At 43.8% G+C, this 15,686-nt stretch overlaps 3 protein-coding genes, 1 long non-coding RNA gene and 1 other non-coding gene across 7 annotated transcripts; 2 read left to right on the forward strand and 3 right to left on the reverse strand.

Annotated features, from left to right (window-relative positions):
* Positions 1–1,127: 1,127 nt before the first annotated feature.
* Positions 1,128–3,108, forward strand: LOC112269474. The gene is made up of 5 exons (XM_024456246.1): positions 1,128–1,403; positions 1,491–1,571; positions 1,689–2,043; positions 2,340–2,514; positions 2,594–3,108. The coding sequence occupies exons 1-5, from the start codon at positions 1,198–1,200 to the stop codon at positions 2,824–2,826; spliced, it is 1,050 nt and encodes a 349-aa protein (XP_024312014.1). The 5' UTR covers positions 1,128–1,197; the 3' UTR covers positions 2,827–3,108.
* Positions 3,109–5,762: 2,654 nt separating this feature from the next.
* Positions 5,763–7,794, reverse strand: LOC106865590. Its single transcript, XR_001404748.2, has 3 exons — positions 6,980–7,794; positions 6,192–6,877; positions 5,763–6,047 (listed from the first exon to the last, which is right to left on the reverse strand). It is a non-coding gene; the product is annotated as an uncharacterized LOC106865590 (long non-coding RNA).
* Positions 7,795–8,155: 361 nt separating this feature from the next.
* On the reverse strand, positions 8,156–11,532 carry LOC100841190 (uncharacterized protein At4g15545). The gene is made up of 9 exons (XM_003580502.4): positions 11,076–11,532; positions 10,920–10,988; positions 9,799–9,852; positions 9,616–9,691; positions 9,463–9,531; positions 9,116–9,364; positions 8,984–9,026; positions 8,819–8,897; positions 8,156–8,725 (listed from the first exon to the last, which is right to left on the reverse strand). Exons 1-9 carry the CDS (start codon positions 11,334–11,336, stop codon positions 8,633–8,635), a joined length of 993 nt encoding a protein of 330 aa, XP_003580550.1. The 5' UTR covers positions 11,337–11,532; the 3' UTR covers positions 8,156–8,632.
* A 278-nt stretch (positions 11,533–11,810) lies between these two features.
* On the forward strand, positions 11,811–11,928 carry LOC112269625. Its single transcript, XR_002961517.1, has one exon. It is a non-coding gene; the product is annotated as a U5 spliceosomal RNA (small nuclear RNA).
* A 311-nt stretch (positions 11,929–12,239) lies between these two features.
* On the reverse strand, positions 12,240–14,756 carry LOC100841494 (protein unc-45 homolog A). 3 transcript variants are annotated; one of them, XM_014895743.2, is made up of 5 exons: positions 14,433–14,756; positions 13,408–13,596; positions 12,836–13,197; positions 12,629–12,719; positions 12,240–12,547 (listed from the first exon to the last, which is right to left on the reverse strand). In XM_014895743.2, exons 1-4 carry the CDS (start codon positions 14,607–14,609, stop codon positions 12,695–12,697), a joined length of 753 nt encoding a protein of 250 aa, XP_014751229.1. In that variant the 5' UTR covers positions 14,610–14,756; the 3' UTR covers positions 12,240–12,547; positions 12,629–12,694. The 3 variants fall into 3 exon arrangements, with proteins under 3 accessions (XP_014751229.1, XP_014751230.1, XP_014751231.1); XM_014895744.2 differs by having other exon boundaries at positions 12,616–12,719; XM_014895745.2 differs by having other exon boundaries at positions 12,629–13,197; positions 14,433–14,754.
* Positions 14,757–15,686: the final 930 nt, after the last annotated feature.

Consider the following 15,686-nt stretch of genomic DNA (forward strand, 5'->3'; position numbering starts at 1 on the left):
GAGTTTGAGTTTGAGTTCGAGGCCGAGCCGTGTGGGGCCGGGCTTTCTATCTTTTTGTCACGTGCGCGAGGTATTTTTGGAATCTATTACGGACGCGTGCAGATTTTGTGGAGTCGGTTCAGGTTACAGCTGCCTCGTCCCTCTGAACGGTATCCAACACAACCGAGCTAGGGTTTCTCCTGTCTCTCGCTTTTGCGCTGTCATCGTAGTCTGCTCCATCCCGAACGTCGGCGTGCACCACCGATCGGGAGAGCAGGTCTCCGAAACCTTTCACCTTTGCAATCCTGTACGGGAGAGGGTGAATAAGATTTTTGGGAAGCAGTCCGCGCGATTGCTTGCTTCCCTGCAACCACGGGTCGTTACCTCCTCGAACAGGCGGGTGCGCGACGCGCCGCCGTCTTCCTCGTCAAGCGGTTCTATTTATTTTCAATGGCATCTTCTTCCAAAAGTTACTGCTATGCGGATTTTGTCAATAAACCCCAGATTTGATGAGGTTCTAGTAAAGTACATCCCTATCCGAGTTAAGGCCCACCTGTACGGTAAGGAAATAAGTCCCATCAATTCCTGAGTTCCTTCATCCACGGTGTCTCCCCTGATGATCGCGGCTGCTATAGGTTCCATGTAATTATACTTTTAAAGGGCATTCTCCCAGCTGAACATCCTGCCAGAAAAGCACCCGACATTCATATACTCCCTCCGTTACTAAATACTTGTCGTTGTTTTAGTGCAAGGAAAGGAAGGAGTAGTTTACTTGATAAGCACCCTTCCCGGAAAACTAGTTTTTGACTTCATGCGAGCCTTTCGAGGATAGGGAGGCACCTTTCCTATTTGACTGGGAGAAGCCTCCATTACCTGAGTATTATTTCCCGAGGAGATTACACCTCAGACTCCGTTCACAATCCAGTTTGAAAATCTATTTTCCAAGAAAACAAACATTTTGTACGCCCATGAAAACATAACCCTCCAGAATCTGTAGGTACTTTTTTGGCCAAACTTGGCCAAATTCTCAACCACATGTATATAGGTCTCTTTTCAGGTAACAACACATTGACCCAGATGAAAAATGTCAAGGGACAAGAAACCCAGGTTTTCAACAGTTGTCATGTTGATGACTTGGTAGACAAGAAAGAGTGGGACAGTCTTGAAGCTTACCTGATCAACTTTATCCCCATCTCACATCCTCTGGAATCACACCCAATGTTGTTCTTGCGTATTCGGATGTCTCATGCAATAGATCTAATCAACCAGAAGTGTTTCCCTGCTGCCTATCAGTACTTTGAAGAACATATCCATAGCCTGTTCCAAAAAGTTATTGAGGAAGGAGGAAAAGGTCACAAAAATGCTAGCATAGCTGACTTAAAAGAAGGTCTAGCCCAGATTGCTGATTCCCTTGCTGATAAGAGGTAGTGATTCTGACTTCAGAGTTCAGATTTGCTTCTGTGTGTTATATATTTGCTTCAGTTATGCTGATTCTTCACTTACGCCTGCAGCACTCCTCATCTGTACACTGGTTCTCTGATTAAGCTTATGGTGAATGATTACATGAGGTTGTACTTGCCAAATAACATTGGGTAAGTAACTTGATAGATCAGTACTGTGATAGATGCTTCTTTTGGTATCTTAATTCGTAGACATCATGTCAATTCTTACTATGTAGCTGCTGAAAATTTGTTTTGCTTGTCAATTAGGTACAAGGTTCGTGGAAAAAAGGATCCTTTCTGGGTTTTTGCTTTTCCCCTTGATTATGGTCTTACTCGGCCTTCGTACCCATGCTTAGCTTGTAGTCAAAAAGTCTTCCATACAGCAAGCATCAGAGACTTACCTCTGCACCTTGAATCGTGTCCTAGCATGAACACCCCATATGTGGAAGACTTGTTCGCACACTGCAGAATTTTGAAGGAAGCAATTGCAGCCCAACCAGACCAGAAGCTTGCAGGAGTAGAAAAGGCTGGCAGGAAGAGGGGCCGAAACGATTTGACCACACAGGCAGGCACTTCAACCGTTGTTGACGAGAAGGATATCCTCGCAGAGATATCAAGAGAGGTCTGTGGACTGTCTATTCTCCGATCTTGTGTGTTGGGGGGGGGGGGGGGGGGGGGTTGAACTGTGTTGTGAAACTAATGGGTTAAGTTCTATTCCCCCCCAAAAAAATGGGTCAAGTTCTGCATGCACATTGGGGGGTGTTGGGGGCGAGTGAACTGTGTTGTGAAACTAATGGGTTAAATATGTGTTTGTACTCCTGGGTTAAGGTTCTCCTTGACCTGCTTTGATTAACGAAGGGCACGCCGTGCCGTTTCGTAAAAAAAAAAAGGAACTAATGGGTTAAGTTCTGCATGTAGATTGAAGGTGCTGAGGATCTGCACGCAAGAATGGGAGGAGAGGTGCAAAAGGTAATTAAAATGCACAAAAGCATGGGAGAAGCCGTGGATAACATTGTCGGAATGCACACTGGGATGGGACAAATTGTCAACAAAGTGAAATGTCTCGCATGTTCTGGACTTTGTCCTGTAGCAGGTAAAATTTGCAACTTCTTCTGTCCCACTTGTTAAAAAAGAATGATATGTTTGTTTGACCGTGTTAGTTCTTCGATCAGCCACAGATCTTTCTGGTACAGACCTTGGTGCTACAAATGTTGTGAAAGCTGACGATACCACCATTATGTCTGCTAATTTGGTCACTGCTAACAAAGACGAGGTTGAGGAAGCCGAACTGCACTCTGCGGTTCTGCTCTTTCTTATCAGAATGGACTTATGGTGGTTGATCATTATTCGGCTGGGAGTGCCGTTCATCCGTATCGTTATACCAGCAATCCCACGGATGGACTGATGAGCTGCGAAGAAATGGTTGAAGCCTTTGGTATGGAATAATACCTTTATGCATATGTTTCATAAACTCAAAATTTTGGAGCAGAATCTCGTCTAGTTTGTACTTCACACCTGGTTAAAATTTCCTTGCGTTTCACACCAAACTTCCATAGATCAGCACATAATTTCCTTTGTAATACTGCCTTCATTGTCAGCCTCAACTTTTGAGTTGAAGAAAAGGACATCACAACTTAGAAGTTGGAACTTTCTAGGTTTTATTCGATAAAGTGCCACTACCAGTTTCTTGTGTGTTTTCCGATCTGCTCTTTGTCTGGTTCCGTATCATTCCGGTTAATCCTGAACTTGGTTGTTATCAACCTATCATCTTGTTCAAGATGAATTAAGCTAGTCGGAAGAAACAAATCTCACGCATGACCGTTTTGTTCAACAGAAAGTAGAATAAAATGCATTGTGGCATTGCATGGATTTTGCTCATAATTAATTGGCATCATTGCAACAGAGAAAGAATATCTTAATAGTTCATACAACTTTCTACTCCCTCCGTCTCAAAATAAGTGTCGTGAATTTGTATAAGATCTTATACAAATTCACGTCAGTTATTTTGGCATGGAGGGAGTACAAGGGAAGACATGCACGTCTCAAGGAATGACTGTGAAACAGAGTTAACACCAAGCTTTCTGGTGGTTTTATGAGATTTTCAATCTACAGTTCCGCTTCTTGAAATGCAAGACCATATAGTATGTTCACGGATAACCGCTCTTTTACAATGGCCTATGGTTTTCGACACTTGTTGCCCGCGACGACATTGGCGAAGAGGTAGTGCACCATCAAGACGAAGTGGTGGAAGACGCGGACGCGGAGGCTCCTGGGACGTTTGTGCGCCGGCCGGCAGGTAGCCGTTGAGATACATGCATGACGGCGTCCTCCCACAGCTAGCCACATGACCTGCTTCACCAACCGCCGCATGTGCGGCACGCTGGAGTACACCCCTGTCTCGTGGATCAGCCTGCAGCGGTGCGGGCCGGCCGGCGGTAGCAGCACAGTTCATACCGAATTACCGATCGATGTAATTAGATCGAGCAGTATGCCTGCGGGAAAAGAATCTAATTCATGAAAAAGCAGTACTAGTTCACTTTCCTTCGACTAAAACCGCTCTCCACGAGCTCGGCCCATCAACGTCGGCCCATCTAGTTGAGATTCTATCTTCTTTGGCCATTCCAACATAGCTTTCTTTTTTTTTTTTCTAAAAAAAGGCTTTCTTTTATTTTTGGAAGCTCGTCCACGGTTTTAAAACTTTTCTTCTTTAGAATTAATAAATTTTTGAAGGAAAGAAAATCCATTAAATCAGCGGTAACACAGGTATCTATAACAATATATTAAATTGGAATTGGTGGTGATGGTACGGCCGCCGCCGTAGGTTAACTTCGTTAAAATTACAACCAATATGCCCATGGCCGTTATTTTCTTTTTCTCCAGTTAAAATTACAACCAATATGCCACTGCCCGTTATTTTTTTTTCTTCCAGTTTTTTTCACGATTTCTCCTACTCCGTCTTACAACCGATGCCACCACACCCGCATGCCGACCTCGACGGCACCATGAGTTGGCTACACAGAAAATAAAAATAAATAGTTTGTGATTTTGTTGACCCGTAGCAAGTTGGTGGTGATGGTACGGTCGCCGCCGGAGGTTAACTTTGTTAAAATTACAACCAATATGCCACTGCCCGTTATTTTTTTTCCTCCAGTTTTTTTCACGATTTCTCCTACTCCGTTTTACAACCGACGCAACCACACCTGCATGCCGACCTAGACGGCGCCATGAGTTGCCTACACAAAAAATAAAAATAAATAGCTTGTGATTTTGTTGACCCGTAACGCGCGGGCACACCTGCTATACTCAATAGGTGAAAAATCGTTCATAACATTATCTATACCAATATATTAAATTGGAGTTGGTGGTGATGGTACGGTCGCCGCCGTAGGTTATTTTCGTTAAAATTACAACCAATATGCCACTGCCTGTTATTTTTTTCCTCCATTTTTTTCACGATTTCTCCTACTCCGTCTTACAACCGACGCCACCACACCCGCATACCGATCTCGACGACGCCATGAGTTGCCTGCACAGAAAATAAAAATAAATAGTTTGTGATTTTGTTGACCCGTAGCAACGCGCGGACACACATGCTAGTACAAATAGTATCAAACTTCTCATGTACTGGGGTAGGGACTGCACGCTCCAGGACCTCACTAGAACTAGAACAACTGCTTCCAGCAAACTGCGCTAGGGCGTGTGCAAGGCCATTGCCTGCACGGCAAACCCAACTATACATATGTAGAGATTGAACGAACCTAAAGAGCTACAGACTTCGCGAATAACAAAACAGAACCCTGTTCGGTCTGCCGACGGGTTGAGCAGGGTTGCGACGAATTAATAGATAATTGATTGCCCGTCTCAAATCATAAATTTTTCAGCTAATCTGAGTCCATAAACAATCAATCGCCAAAAACTATGAAGCTAATAGCGTTGCACATACATAAACTTAGTAGGAGGATTTTAGTCCAAAATGGTGTTCGGATACCAAATTAAGCTACTGTGGCACGCAAGGTTGGCAATTAAAGGAGCACGTGTGGTGCATGTGAGAGGAAGCACAGACCCTTCTACACATGTACTAACTTTTATTCCATCCCCGTAACTTATATAAACCTGCGTCACTTATTTCAAAACAGAGAAAGTATGTTTTATTTAAGAGTCATCTTGCAATCACACAAAATAATCCTTGACGCCCTGCTTGGATGTGGTCAAGGTGGTGTAACAGTTATATTGAGAAGAGGCCTCAATTTTAGCTCGCTTTCTCATGTTCTTCTTTATGTGCAGCGTGATTAGGAACCTTAGTGCTCTCATCGGAAGAGGGGTATCAAATTTGAACTAAAATCACAACAAAAACATGCATATACATTTGCAACGCTGTTGGATATCCATAAGTAATAAACTTATAACAACATCTGCTCATTTAATTTGAAATGCGAAAACCAACAGCTAACTAACCAGAGGCAAGTTATCAAATTGCCTCTGGAACAGGTACATCGTCCGGTAAAACTCCTTTTTGTGTGCCTTGTTATTCCCACATACAAATTCTCCATTGCTTGGGTGCAAAATCCCATAGCTACCGTTGCAGAAGGCACACGTACTTCTTTGCGAAGCGGTCGAGCGGCTTTTCTGTTAATTAATTCAGGGAAAAGATAAATCAGAATTGATGCATGCTAAAAAAGTTTACACCACACATTGTCAAAGTTTGCGACTTGGGTTCATGCATGTTAATCTCCTTTTCCTTCTACAGGTTACTCGTATAGTTACTCTCACCCAGTATGATGCATGCTTCAACAATGACTCTGTCCAAGCGGTTGTAGTGTAGCTCAGCGAAGAAGTGCTGCACAGTGGTGTCTGGCGGATCATCCGTTTTGCTACCCGAAAGCTTCTTTTTGCGGGGGCGAGCTAAGAAGTTGACATGGAACCAAATCTCGTCTCGGAAACCAACACGCTCGCACATCAAAGGCTCGATGGGGTCAAACTCAGCGCCCTGAAACAAAGAGCACACGAAGGGGCATAGGAAACTGAATCGTCTCATCGATAGCTTTGTTCAGAAATCAACCAAAACAACAAGAACGAATGCAAGCAAGGGCTGGTATGAATGTGTCGTATCCCTATGTATGATCTACGGTCACCTAATAGGAATTGACATCGAATCGAATTGAAGAACGATAAAGGGGACTGGGAGAGGACGAATTGGGATTGGGGATTCAGATTTACTTTTTACTTCACCACTTGTCCAGCAAGAGAGAACTCTCGGCCTTATAACCACGGTCACCACTTACAGACGCGTACACGCCAAATACGCTTACTCACACAGGACACGCCTTCACTCAATCTTCCCCATCCGCCATCATAGGCGTGACAGAATGGTTAAATGATCTGTTACCGGATTGTTGGAATTGTAATGGCGAAGGGCACTGCGGACATGGGGGAGAACCATGGAGGCGTGTCGCTCCCTGCGTGCAATGTGTGAATGTCAGAATTGCAATTGTAGCAGCAACTTGACAGTACTCCCAAGCCTGGAACGAGGAAGAAGAATAGTACAGTCAGCAGCGTACTCTTTTGACTGCGGGCCCATTACAAGGTCAGGATGCTTGCGCTTGATATCCTCCAACCAGCGGTCCGCAATCCGTTGTTGCTGCCTGCCGGGAAGCTGCTTAATGGAGGCCCACTCCCGTTCCACCATCCCAGCCGCGGCGGCGATGGCGGATCCCATCGATTGCGATTGAACAAGGCCAGTCGGATAATAATTCACAACAACAAAAAGAAACCTAGATTGCCTCCGGAGTCTAGATATAGCCACAACAAACAGAGGACTCTATTGGACAAGGATTTTATTCGGGGGGCGGCGAGATCGGTTTATAGTTGGAGGTTGAATTCAAAGCCTTCCTTGGCAACCGAATCCGAATCAAGTACTAGGAACAGGGCCTGAACGATAGGGAAAGTACGTTGAGTGCAATCCGGGTACTAGGAGGCGGCTCGTCGGCGGCCGACGACGGCACGGTGGCGACAAGTCGTCTATGGCGCACGCGCGAGAGCAAACTGCGTACATGAGAGAAAACAGGGAGTCGAGAGAGGTCGAGAGGAAGGGATCGTCAGGCTTGGCCGCTTGGGCCGGAAAGATGTTATGGTGGTGGTGCAGAGGAGGGCCTATTTCACATTCCCTCCTTCATTTTTCTTGTCTATTTCAACATATGCAACATGTAATTCATAGTTCGAACACAAAATTTATCTAACTTAATATTTCTAATGCACAGGATTCAATCACAATCTTTCTAATGCACAGGACTCAATCACAATCAAATCAACATTTTCAAACCAAATTCCATCAATTTTTACACAAATTCACATGTTCAATTTCACCAATTTTGCCAAGATCAGAAGACTTACCAGAAACAGGAAGGGTCAGGTGTGCGACGGACGGAGTTGACCAGAAATGGCGGGTGGGCGGACGGACGGAACTGTGGCGTATCGGCAAATGGCGGCCATCAACGAGAGCTACAAGGCAGTGGAGTGAGTTTGACGAGCCCAACGGCCAAAACGACCCCGTATCTCACCCACAGGTAAAGGGCTAGAGGGCAAAGAGAAAAGGAGGGGCACTTTTTTAAGGGTTGTTTAGGGTCCCTGCTAAAGATGCAGAACCTCTGATAGGAAATCGGAAGAAAAATGTGTGTTGGGTCATTGGGTGGTAAACACGAAAAAGAAAACGGTGTGGCTGGAATTATACCTTGGCATACCCTGTGCCAGACCAGCTTTCAGGTCAGGCTTCACAAAAATTAATTGGCATAAGAGTTTCATACAACTTTCTACAACCTCAAGAAACCTATAACTTAGTTTACAGCAGGAAGACAAGGGGTGCTACAAAGAAACTCCAGTTTATAGTTCAATTATACAGACCAAAAATATTGAAACCGTCTAAAGTTTCACTTGTTAAAATGCATGACCATATGATCCATTTACATCATGTTATTGAGGATGCCCGTGATTAATTTGATCACGGCAGGACTATGCACAGGTTTCCAATAATACGATCTTATGATCAATGAGAGAACAGTGTTCATTCCAACAATGAATGCTCTCTTGGAAACAGATGGCATGGTGTATAGGCATGATTGGCCGACCAGAACAGTACATTGGTTGCTCGGAACAGGCTTAAACAAAGAACTAAACCTGCTTGTTTCAGAGAGGAAAGGCAGCAGCCTGTAACAGGTTCACGATTGGTTGCGATTAAGCATATTCTGGAAAGAAATGTATAAATCTTTGTGCTCTGTTCCAAAAATCTCCTCTGCCTTCAACAAGGTGTCCTGTAGAAATTGATCAAGTAGAAAACATCCCCATTAAATGTTTTGTGGATATTAATGCACTGAGCAGTTTTAAATACTGGTAAACCACGCTACCTCTCGCGATTGTTTCTGAGCGTTAAATTCCTTGATATTTGCCAAGAACGCTCCAAACTGCTCATAAGAAAGCCGTGTCCTGGTATTTGTGGCCACAAGTGTCAAAAGATAAACAAACTACAAACTATGGAATACAATCAACAGTATAGAAAGTTAGGAACCAACCGTGCTTGTCGGAAGAATTCCTTTCCATCTATACGAGGTCGCCCTGGAAACATAAGAAGAAGAAAAAACAAATGCTTTTAGGAACTATCCAAATGAATACCAGACCCCCATTGATAATACACTTTGTAGAACCTGTGAATGAGCGCCGTTGAGGAGGAGAGGTGGGTGCTGAATACTGGTGAAGTGATGATCCATTCCATGATGAAAATGTCGACTGGCTTTCAGACAGAGATCTTGTAGGTGATGTTGGACCAGATAGAAACTTTGGAGAGGAAGGGCCAGTTGAATATGCTAGGGGGGAACCAACGGAGGATGAAATAATTGGTGTTGAACCAGGAGTTATTCTTGGGGCTACATATGGCGTGAGAGAGAACTGGTGTCCTGTGAATGCTTCCATAGTAAGCGACTGACTGCCAACGGATAACATGCGATATTTGTTATGATTTAGTTGTTCAATTTTAAGAGTTAACTAAAAGCACCTTGGGCTGATTCAGTGATTGTGGATCTGCTGGAAGTATTTGACGAGGCGCGACTGCTTGAAACTTCATCTGCCAATTCAAACATAAAAATTGAAATCAAGGAAAAGACTCAATTGTGGAAGAAGCTTTGAAATTTGTGAGGTTGAGCGATACCTTTCCAGGAAGGAGTTCGAGCAGTCCAATTACTTTCTGCATCTACATCACGATCTTCACCTGTTTCTGACAATTGCTGTGAAGTTATGCAGGTAATGTTATGTGTCACCAAACAAGACCAGCACAACAGAAACTAGAAATCTTGAATAAGTGGGAAATAAGATTTTAATCAAGAATACTCACCAATAAATTATCTTCACTCAGTGATTTCATTAATTGCTTCTTAAATGCCTCCAACTGCGAAGAACAAGAGGTCTTCAATAATATTTCAACTAGCAAACCAAAACTTTCATGTTGATTCTTGAACAATCAGAGTTTTGAATAATTATCACTCGCTTGTAGGCTCATACAGAATAATGTGATCAATAAAGATGAGAGTAAGTAAATACTCCCTCCATTCCAAATTAAGTGACTCAAATTTGTCCAAATATGCAGGTAACTATACCTAAAAAGCATCTAGATACATGTAACATTTCGGCACTAAATATGGGACTGAGGGAGTATTTTTTTAGGGAGAGTAAGTAAATAGTTATGAAAGAGTACATTGCCAAGAAAACTTCACAGCACAACATACATAGCTTCCACAGCACAGTGAAGCATCAGATTGCACAATTTTGTAATTAACAGGAAAGGAGACAGCAGTCACAGATCTTGTATTAATTATTTTGGATCAATCACCACAAATCTGGTTTAGTAGTTTGATGTTATAAAATATTATGCCAAAACTATCTACCATCAGGGGCTTCACTACGAGCACAGCAAAATCAAGTTAGTATGTCAGCCACACCACTTTGTCGCTTGGAGCAAAGCATGTCCTGTTTTTGTAATCAACTTTTATAATTGAAGTTAGTCAAGTTAGTCGGTACGAAATTGTTCAGGATTTGTGCAGTCGAGCCTAAGCTGCATACCTGCATCTTCTGATTGAGGTCATAGAATTTCCATTACGCAATCTTGATAACAACCAGAAGATCAACTAAAAGCTGTAACCTTCGATCAGGCTAACAGTAAAACTCACAGAAATGTGTCAGCAGTGGGAAGACACATTTCATCTCATGGGATTACGGAGTTTTCAACCCAACTTCGCCAGTTGTCCACAATATGGACACTGAAATCTGTATCACTAACATAAACAAGAAAATGACACAAACATGCCCACGGCTTTACTCTAAATTTGCACTAATATTACACTAAACTCCACACCTCTCATCAAAATCTAGAGGTTTCAGCAACAGTGAAGACTAAAAGGCAAAACATTCTAATCAGAAATTGAAGAAATTTAGGAGTTAAAAGATATAAAAATGCACCTTCGCCAAGTTCCTGGACAGCTTCTTGGCCGTCACGGCGAGCGTGTCCCTCTCCTTCACCAGCTTCGCCTGCACACAGAGAATCAAACACAACCAGGTAAGGTAAGTGCAAATCTTAATTTCGCGGGCACAAACGTCTCGGAGACGCGAAGTTACGTTCTCATCGAGGGCGGCGAGGAGGCGGGAATCGGAGTCGGCGAGGCGGGCGCGGAGGTCGGCCTCGCTGCGGTCGCGGTCGGCGAGGTCCCGGCGGAGGCGCGCGACGTCGGCCTCGAGGCGGGAGACGCGGGAGGCGATGGCCATGGAGGTGATCTTGCGCGCGATGTCCAGCTGCTCGTACGGGTCGGTGGGGATCACGGCCAGGATCTCGTCCGGCAGGTCGAACTCCACCCTCGCCGCCGCCTCGTGCCTCGCCATCGCCGCGGCCGGAGACGGACGTCCCAGGGTATCAGGTCGCGGTGGTCGTCGCCGGCGCCGGGGAAGGACAAGACTGGAAATTCTCTACTGCTGTATTTTTGTCCTGATTGTTTATTTATTTTGGGGAATGTGATGGGGATTGGCAGCTGTATACTGTTGGAGCTCCAACTCATTTTTCCCACACGCTCTCTTTTTTACTGTTTCTTCTTCTTTCTTCTTAATTTTGCATTGACTCAAATAGCCCCTGAAGACATTGGGCTATTTCTTTCGCACACAAAAGCGCAGGCAAGCTTTTCAGGCCCGGCCTGTATCAATTGGTTGGTGGTAGTTCTCGCAGGATTGGCCCAGTTATACTAGCGCACAGCAACGCGGCGGGAGCGCACGAGAGTTTAGTACCACCTCGCTGCTTTGCGAGCAGTACCTTCCGAGGGTCGTGTGTATAATGAGCCCCAGGGCTGCCTTGTTAAAGCACGCAGCTGCGCGGTGAGCACAAAGCGAACTATTCTTTCGCCTTTTACTAAAGAATACCGTGTGAACGCCGCAAATCGCAGCATACGCTAATTTTTGAAGGGGATTCTCCTTATAGGAGGGCCCCAACAATCCAAAATACTAGTACAACTTTGTTTGCATTCACGGTCTGTTTGAAGCAATTTTGTTTAAGTCGAACTGCTTAGCATTTCTTAGCAAAATAAAACTTAGCATTATTTGTGATACTTTGCTCCTATGATCATCAGAAATGACACTCTGAATGCCATCTCCTATGATCCACATACTCTGAATGTCATCTGTGTAACCAACTTTTGACAGGGAGACCGTGGTCTTGGTTAGAGTGGAAGAAATCTCTTTGATTTCGATGCAATTAATCTTTTCAGGATGTGGGATGCTACGTTGATCCCAGATTACTTAGAAATGAACAGGTGCATGCTAAATCAGCAAGGATGAGCACCAATATTACTGACTGAAGCAATAGAACGATGTCTCAAGGCTACACAAATAAAGGTTTTATATACAATGCGCAATGTACGCGCAAAAATGACGAGGCTAGGATAGTAGGATTCTACGAAGATGAACATTGCACTAAGATTGTTAGCTTGCATCTAAAGGGGGTTTGTGCAGCATTAACGTGCTGTGCTCCACCCGCCCATTGCCTTGAAAGATTATGTGCTCCACGGACGAGAGGATTTCTCAGCTAAGGTTCCAAAACCTGAAACCTGCATCACGGTCTCGCATTAGCAAGCGAAAACGTGAATCACAACTCAAAGTAGAGTCAGACTCGAACCTGTGAGAACTACCTGAGCTTCAGTTCACAAGATGAGGGCTGTTGGTGATTCTGTCATCCACCCTCCCCTGAGTTCCAGTTAAACACACACCAGCAGGCTTACACTTGTTCACCAAAGCATTTCGAGATGGCAATGAACAAGTGGGACCTCAGTTAGTAGGGATGCTGTCAAGCGGCTATCGACAGAGCATGGGTTAAACTTATTTTTAATCTCACTCACTTCACAGGACGCACACCGATGGTTCTGACTTTGAATTTATACTGAGGCAAGTCATCTTCATCGTCATCCTCGTCATCTTCACTCGAATCATCCTCAACTTTGTCCCATTTTGAGTAATCAAGTCCCAAATGGCCCTTTGGTTTTTCTATGGTCTCCCAACCCTGGGGTTTTGCAGGGAGACTAGGAGGCACATCAACCTTTGGAGATTCAGTTGGAGGTTTCTTTTCGATAATCAGTTTAGTAGAAGGTTGATCACACTTAGTGACCAAAGCCTCGTTCTTATTTTCTTTTTGAGGCAGATCTTCTTTGTCGTCTTCACCATATAGGGACTCCTCTTCAGACTCTGGAATCGGGGCTAGTGCCTTCAAAGTTCAAAATAACACAAAGAATGAAACTTGGTAGTTATCTAAATAGATCACTGAAGAGGTAGAATTGTTCAAGCCATCCCAACTGATGTCAACTTCTAAAAGGTTACACTCTCAAAACACTTAAAAAAAATTTTGAATTATTTAAAGGGATAATCTAATAGTTACATACTTAGCAGGAGAAATTAAAGCAAAAAGAAAATATACCAATTGTGTCTTCAGTCGTGCATGAAGGTTCCGATATACTTCAGACGACGGATTTATCTCGATCAGCCTGTTCACATCAAATAGAGCCGACTGGTAATCTTTTAGAGTGACAAGAGTCTGGGCACGTAGCATAAGAGCTCCAGCATGCTCAGTATCCAACTCAAGGACAGATGTGCACTCCTCCGCAGCCTATACAATTATCATAAAAGAAGAAAAATTCAATGTTGCTAACAGTGATGATAATATATAAAAAAAGAACAATAAATGCTGCCAGGGGTCAACTTATTCCAGCGAAATACCCATAACCCACTGTTATTCTCATCCCTACTTAACAAACATTACATAACGTGAAATAATCCTAAATTTGTCGTGTCATTAGACCATCAATAGAGATATTTGGCCACTGAATAAAATTTGAAATTTCATATAGTGCAATAACTTTTCTCCATAGAAATACTCATTCAGAATCAAAACCCAGTCTGTCAGATGTATCAGGCTTCATAAAAGAGCTAGATAATTCAGACTTTAGAGCCTCAGGTACAGTTTAATCCTTCACCAGTTCATGGTTTATGCTTTGTTGAGTACATCTAAACTAAAGTATCTCTTTACTTCTGCTAATTCTGGGAATGCAACACCAAGCAAGGCATTACTTATCCTGGTAGCTTCTCTAATTCAGTCAAAACAAAAAACTGGATTTTGAAAGCCTAATAGCACTAAATGTAACATCAGCTTAGCAAGATTTACACAACACACACCTAACAAGCTTCGATTGATTAGTAGTACATCTTGGTCATAAGCTTATCTCCACACAGTCGAAACTTCACATATTAATAGGTTATTACATGACATCATCAAGGAGCGATTTACCCAACCTAAAACCCCCAAATTTGCCGAAAATGTCAAAGGATCACACTTCTACTCTAGACGATACTTAACAGGCGCCCGAGGGGCACCGCACCTAAATCCAATCAAGAGTCAAACTGCAACAAAACGCAATCGACAAGACGAGCCCGAGGAAGGAGAACCTTGTGGAAGTCGTGGAGCTTGAGGTAGCAGGCGGCGCGGTTGCTGTGCAGCGCGATGCGCTGCGCGGGGTGGCCCCGCGCCGCCGCCAGCGCCGCCGTGTAGAGCTCCAGCGCCTCCCGGTGGCGGCCGCCCCTGTAGAGCTCGTGCGCCCTCTCGACCGCCTCCGAGCCCGCCATCGCCGGCCGCGGAAACTTGCACGAGCCGCGATCTGGGTTTGATTGGGGGCTTTGATTTTCGGGGGAGAGGAGAGGAGAGGACAGCTCGTGAAATTTGGGGGATGTTAACAAGGGAGGAGAATGACTTGTCGATGAGCGCAGGGGAGATTTTGAATGTGGATGGGCTGTATAGCCTGTACCGGGTTATCGGGCTGCTGCTGATGCTGCCCGGTAGGGACACGGGCTTCCGGCCGGGATTACCTCTCTCTTTACTCTTTCAGTGGAATGACTGAATTACCCCTGGCTTCAAACCTCGGCCCGTACTAGCTTCCTTCGTGCTAGGGAGGTTAGGTGGTTGGTCCGAGTGTTCGTTATCTCGTTTTTGGCACGTTCACGTTTTTTTTTTAATTGAAACCATACTGCAATTGTTGTTAATTTCTTCGAAGAGGTTTTTCTTTGCAGGTATTTTCTTCCAAGAGTTGATTTTTTATTATTATTTCATAGTACTTGCCCATTTTTAGTTTGGTTGGTGTCGTATCATATGAAAATCTCTGTCAAGAGCCCGTCAAAAAAAAATCTCTATCAAGTGAAAATTTAAAATCTCTCGATCCGAACCACTAAATTTCAAATAAACAAATGAGATAAAATGTCAAGACTCTAATCACTTTTTTATTTATCAAAGGAAAACTCCCCCAGCTTCATTAACGAAATTATAGATAGTCCTACAATAGTTTAGGTTCTTGCACTTAAACATATTTTATGAAACCGCCCAAAGTCTCTGATCATGAGTCCCACTCCGAGACGATTCTCATAAAACACATTTAAATGATTAGATGTTCTATCTTTCATGTGTGTGTCTTATAAACCGGAACGGAGGGAGTACATAATGAAAGTGCCGATTAAGGCATGGATACAACTTTTTTTTGCAACTTATGTACAAATCCTTCTTTATATAACTTAGGGAGCCTCATAATTTTAATCATAAGACCCATCAAGTTAAAACTAACGACTTCATAGAGATTTTGCTTTATATATTTCTCCATTTTGCAGCCGGTTGCCTCCTCAACGCTACGCATTAACGAGAGGAGATCCCTTTCC

The sequence above is a fragment of the Brachypodium distachyon genome, chromosome 5 (genome assembly GCF_000005505.3).
Source record: "Brachypodium distachyon strain Bd21 chromosome 5, Brachypodium_distachyon_v3.0, whole genome shotgun sequence".
Taxonomy (NCBI): Eukaryota; Viridiplantae; Streptophyta; class Magnoliopsida; order Poales; family Poaceae; genus Brachypodium; species Brachypodium distachyon.

Excerpts from the sequence above, each read along its gene's own strand:
- LOC100841190 (XM_003580502.4), bottom strand. The coding sequence starts at position 11,336 with ATGGCGAGGCACGAGGCGGCGGCGAGGGTGGAGTTCGACCTGCCGGAC. Across the intron at positions 9,532-9,615 it reads TCGAACTCCTTCCTGGAAAG|ATGAAGTTTCAAGCAGTCGC; the intron begins GTATCGCTCAAC and ends TTGAATTGGCAG. Across the intron at positions 9,365-9,462 it reads AATCACTGAATCAGCCCAAG|GACACCAGTTCTCTCTCACG; the intron begins GTGCTTTTAGTT and ends AAGCATTCACAG.
- LOC112269474 (XM_024456246.1), top strand. The coding sequence starts at position 1,198 with ATGTTGTTCTTGCGTATTCGGATGTCTCATGCAATAGATCTAATCAAC. Across the intron at positions 1,572-1,688 it reads TACTTGCCAAATAACATTGG|GTACAAGGTTCGTGGAAAAA; the intron begins GTAAGTAACTTG and ends CTTGTCAATTAG. Across the intron at positions 2,515-2,593 it reads TGGACTTTGTCCTGTAGCAG|CCACAGATCTTTCTGGTACA; the intron begins GTAAAATTTGCA and ends TTCTTCGATCAG.
- LOC100841494 (XM_014895743.2), bottom strand. The coding sequence starts at position 14,609 with ATGGCGGGCTCGGAGGCGGTCGAGAGGGCGCACGAGCTCTACAGGGGC. Across the intron at positions 13,198-13,407 it reads CACGACTGAAGACACAATTG|GCACTAGCCCCGATTCCAGA; the intron begins GTATATTTTCTT and ends TGAACTTTGAAG. Across the intron at positions 12,720-12,835 it reads ATCGGTGTGCGTCCTGTGAA|TGTAAGCCTGCTGGTGTGTG; the intron begins GTGAGTGAGATT and ends TTGGTGAACAAG.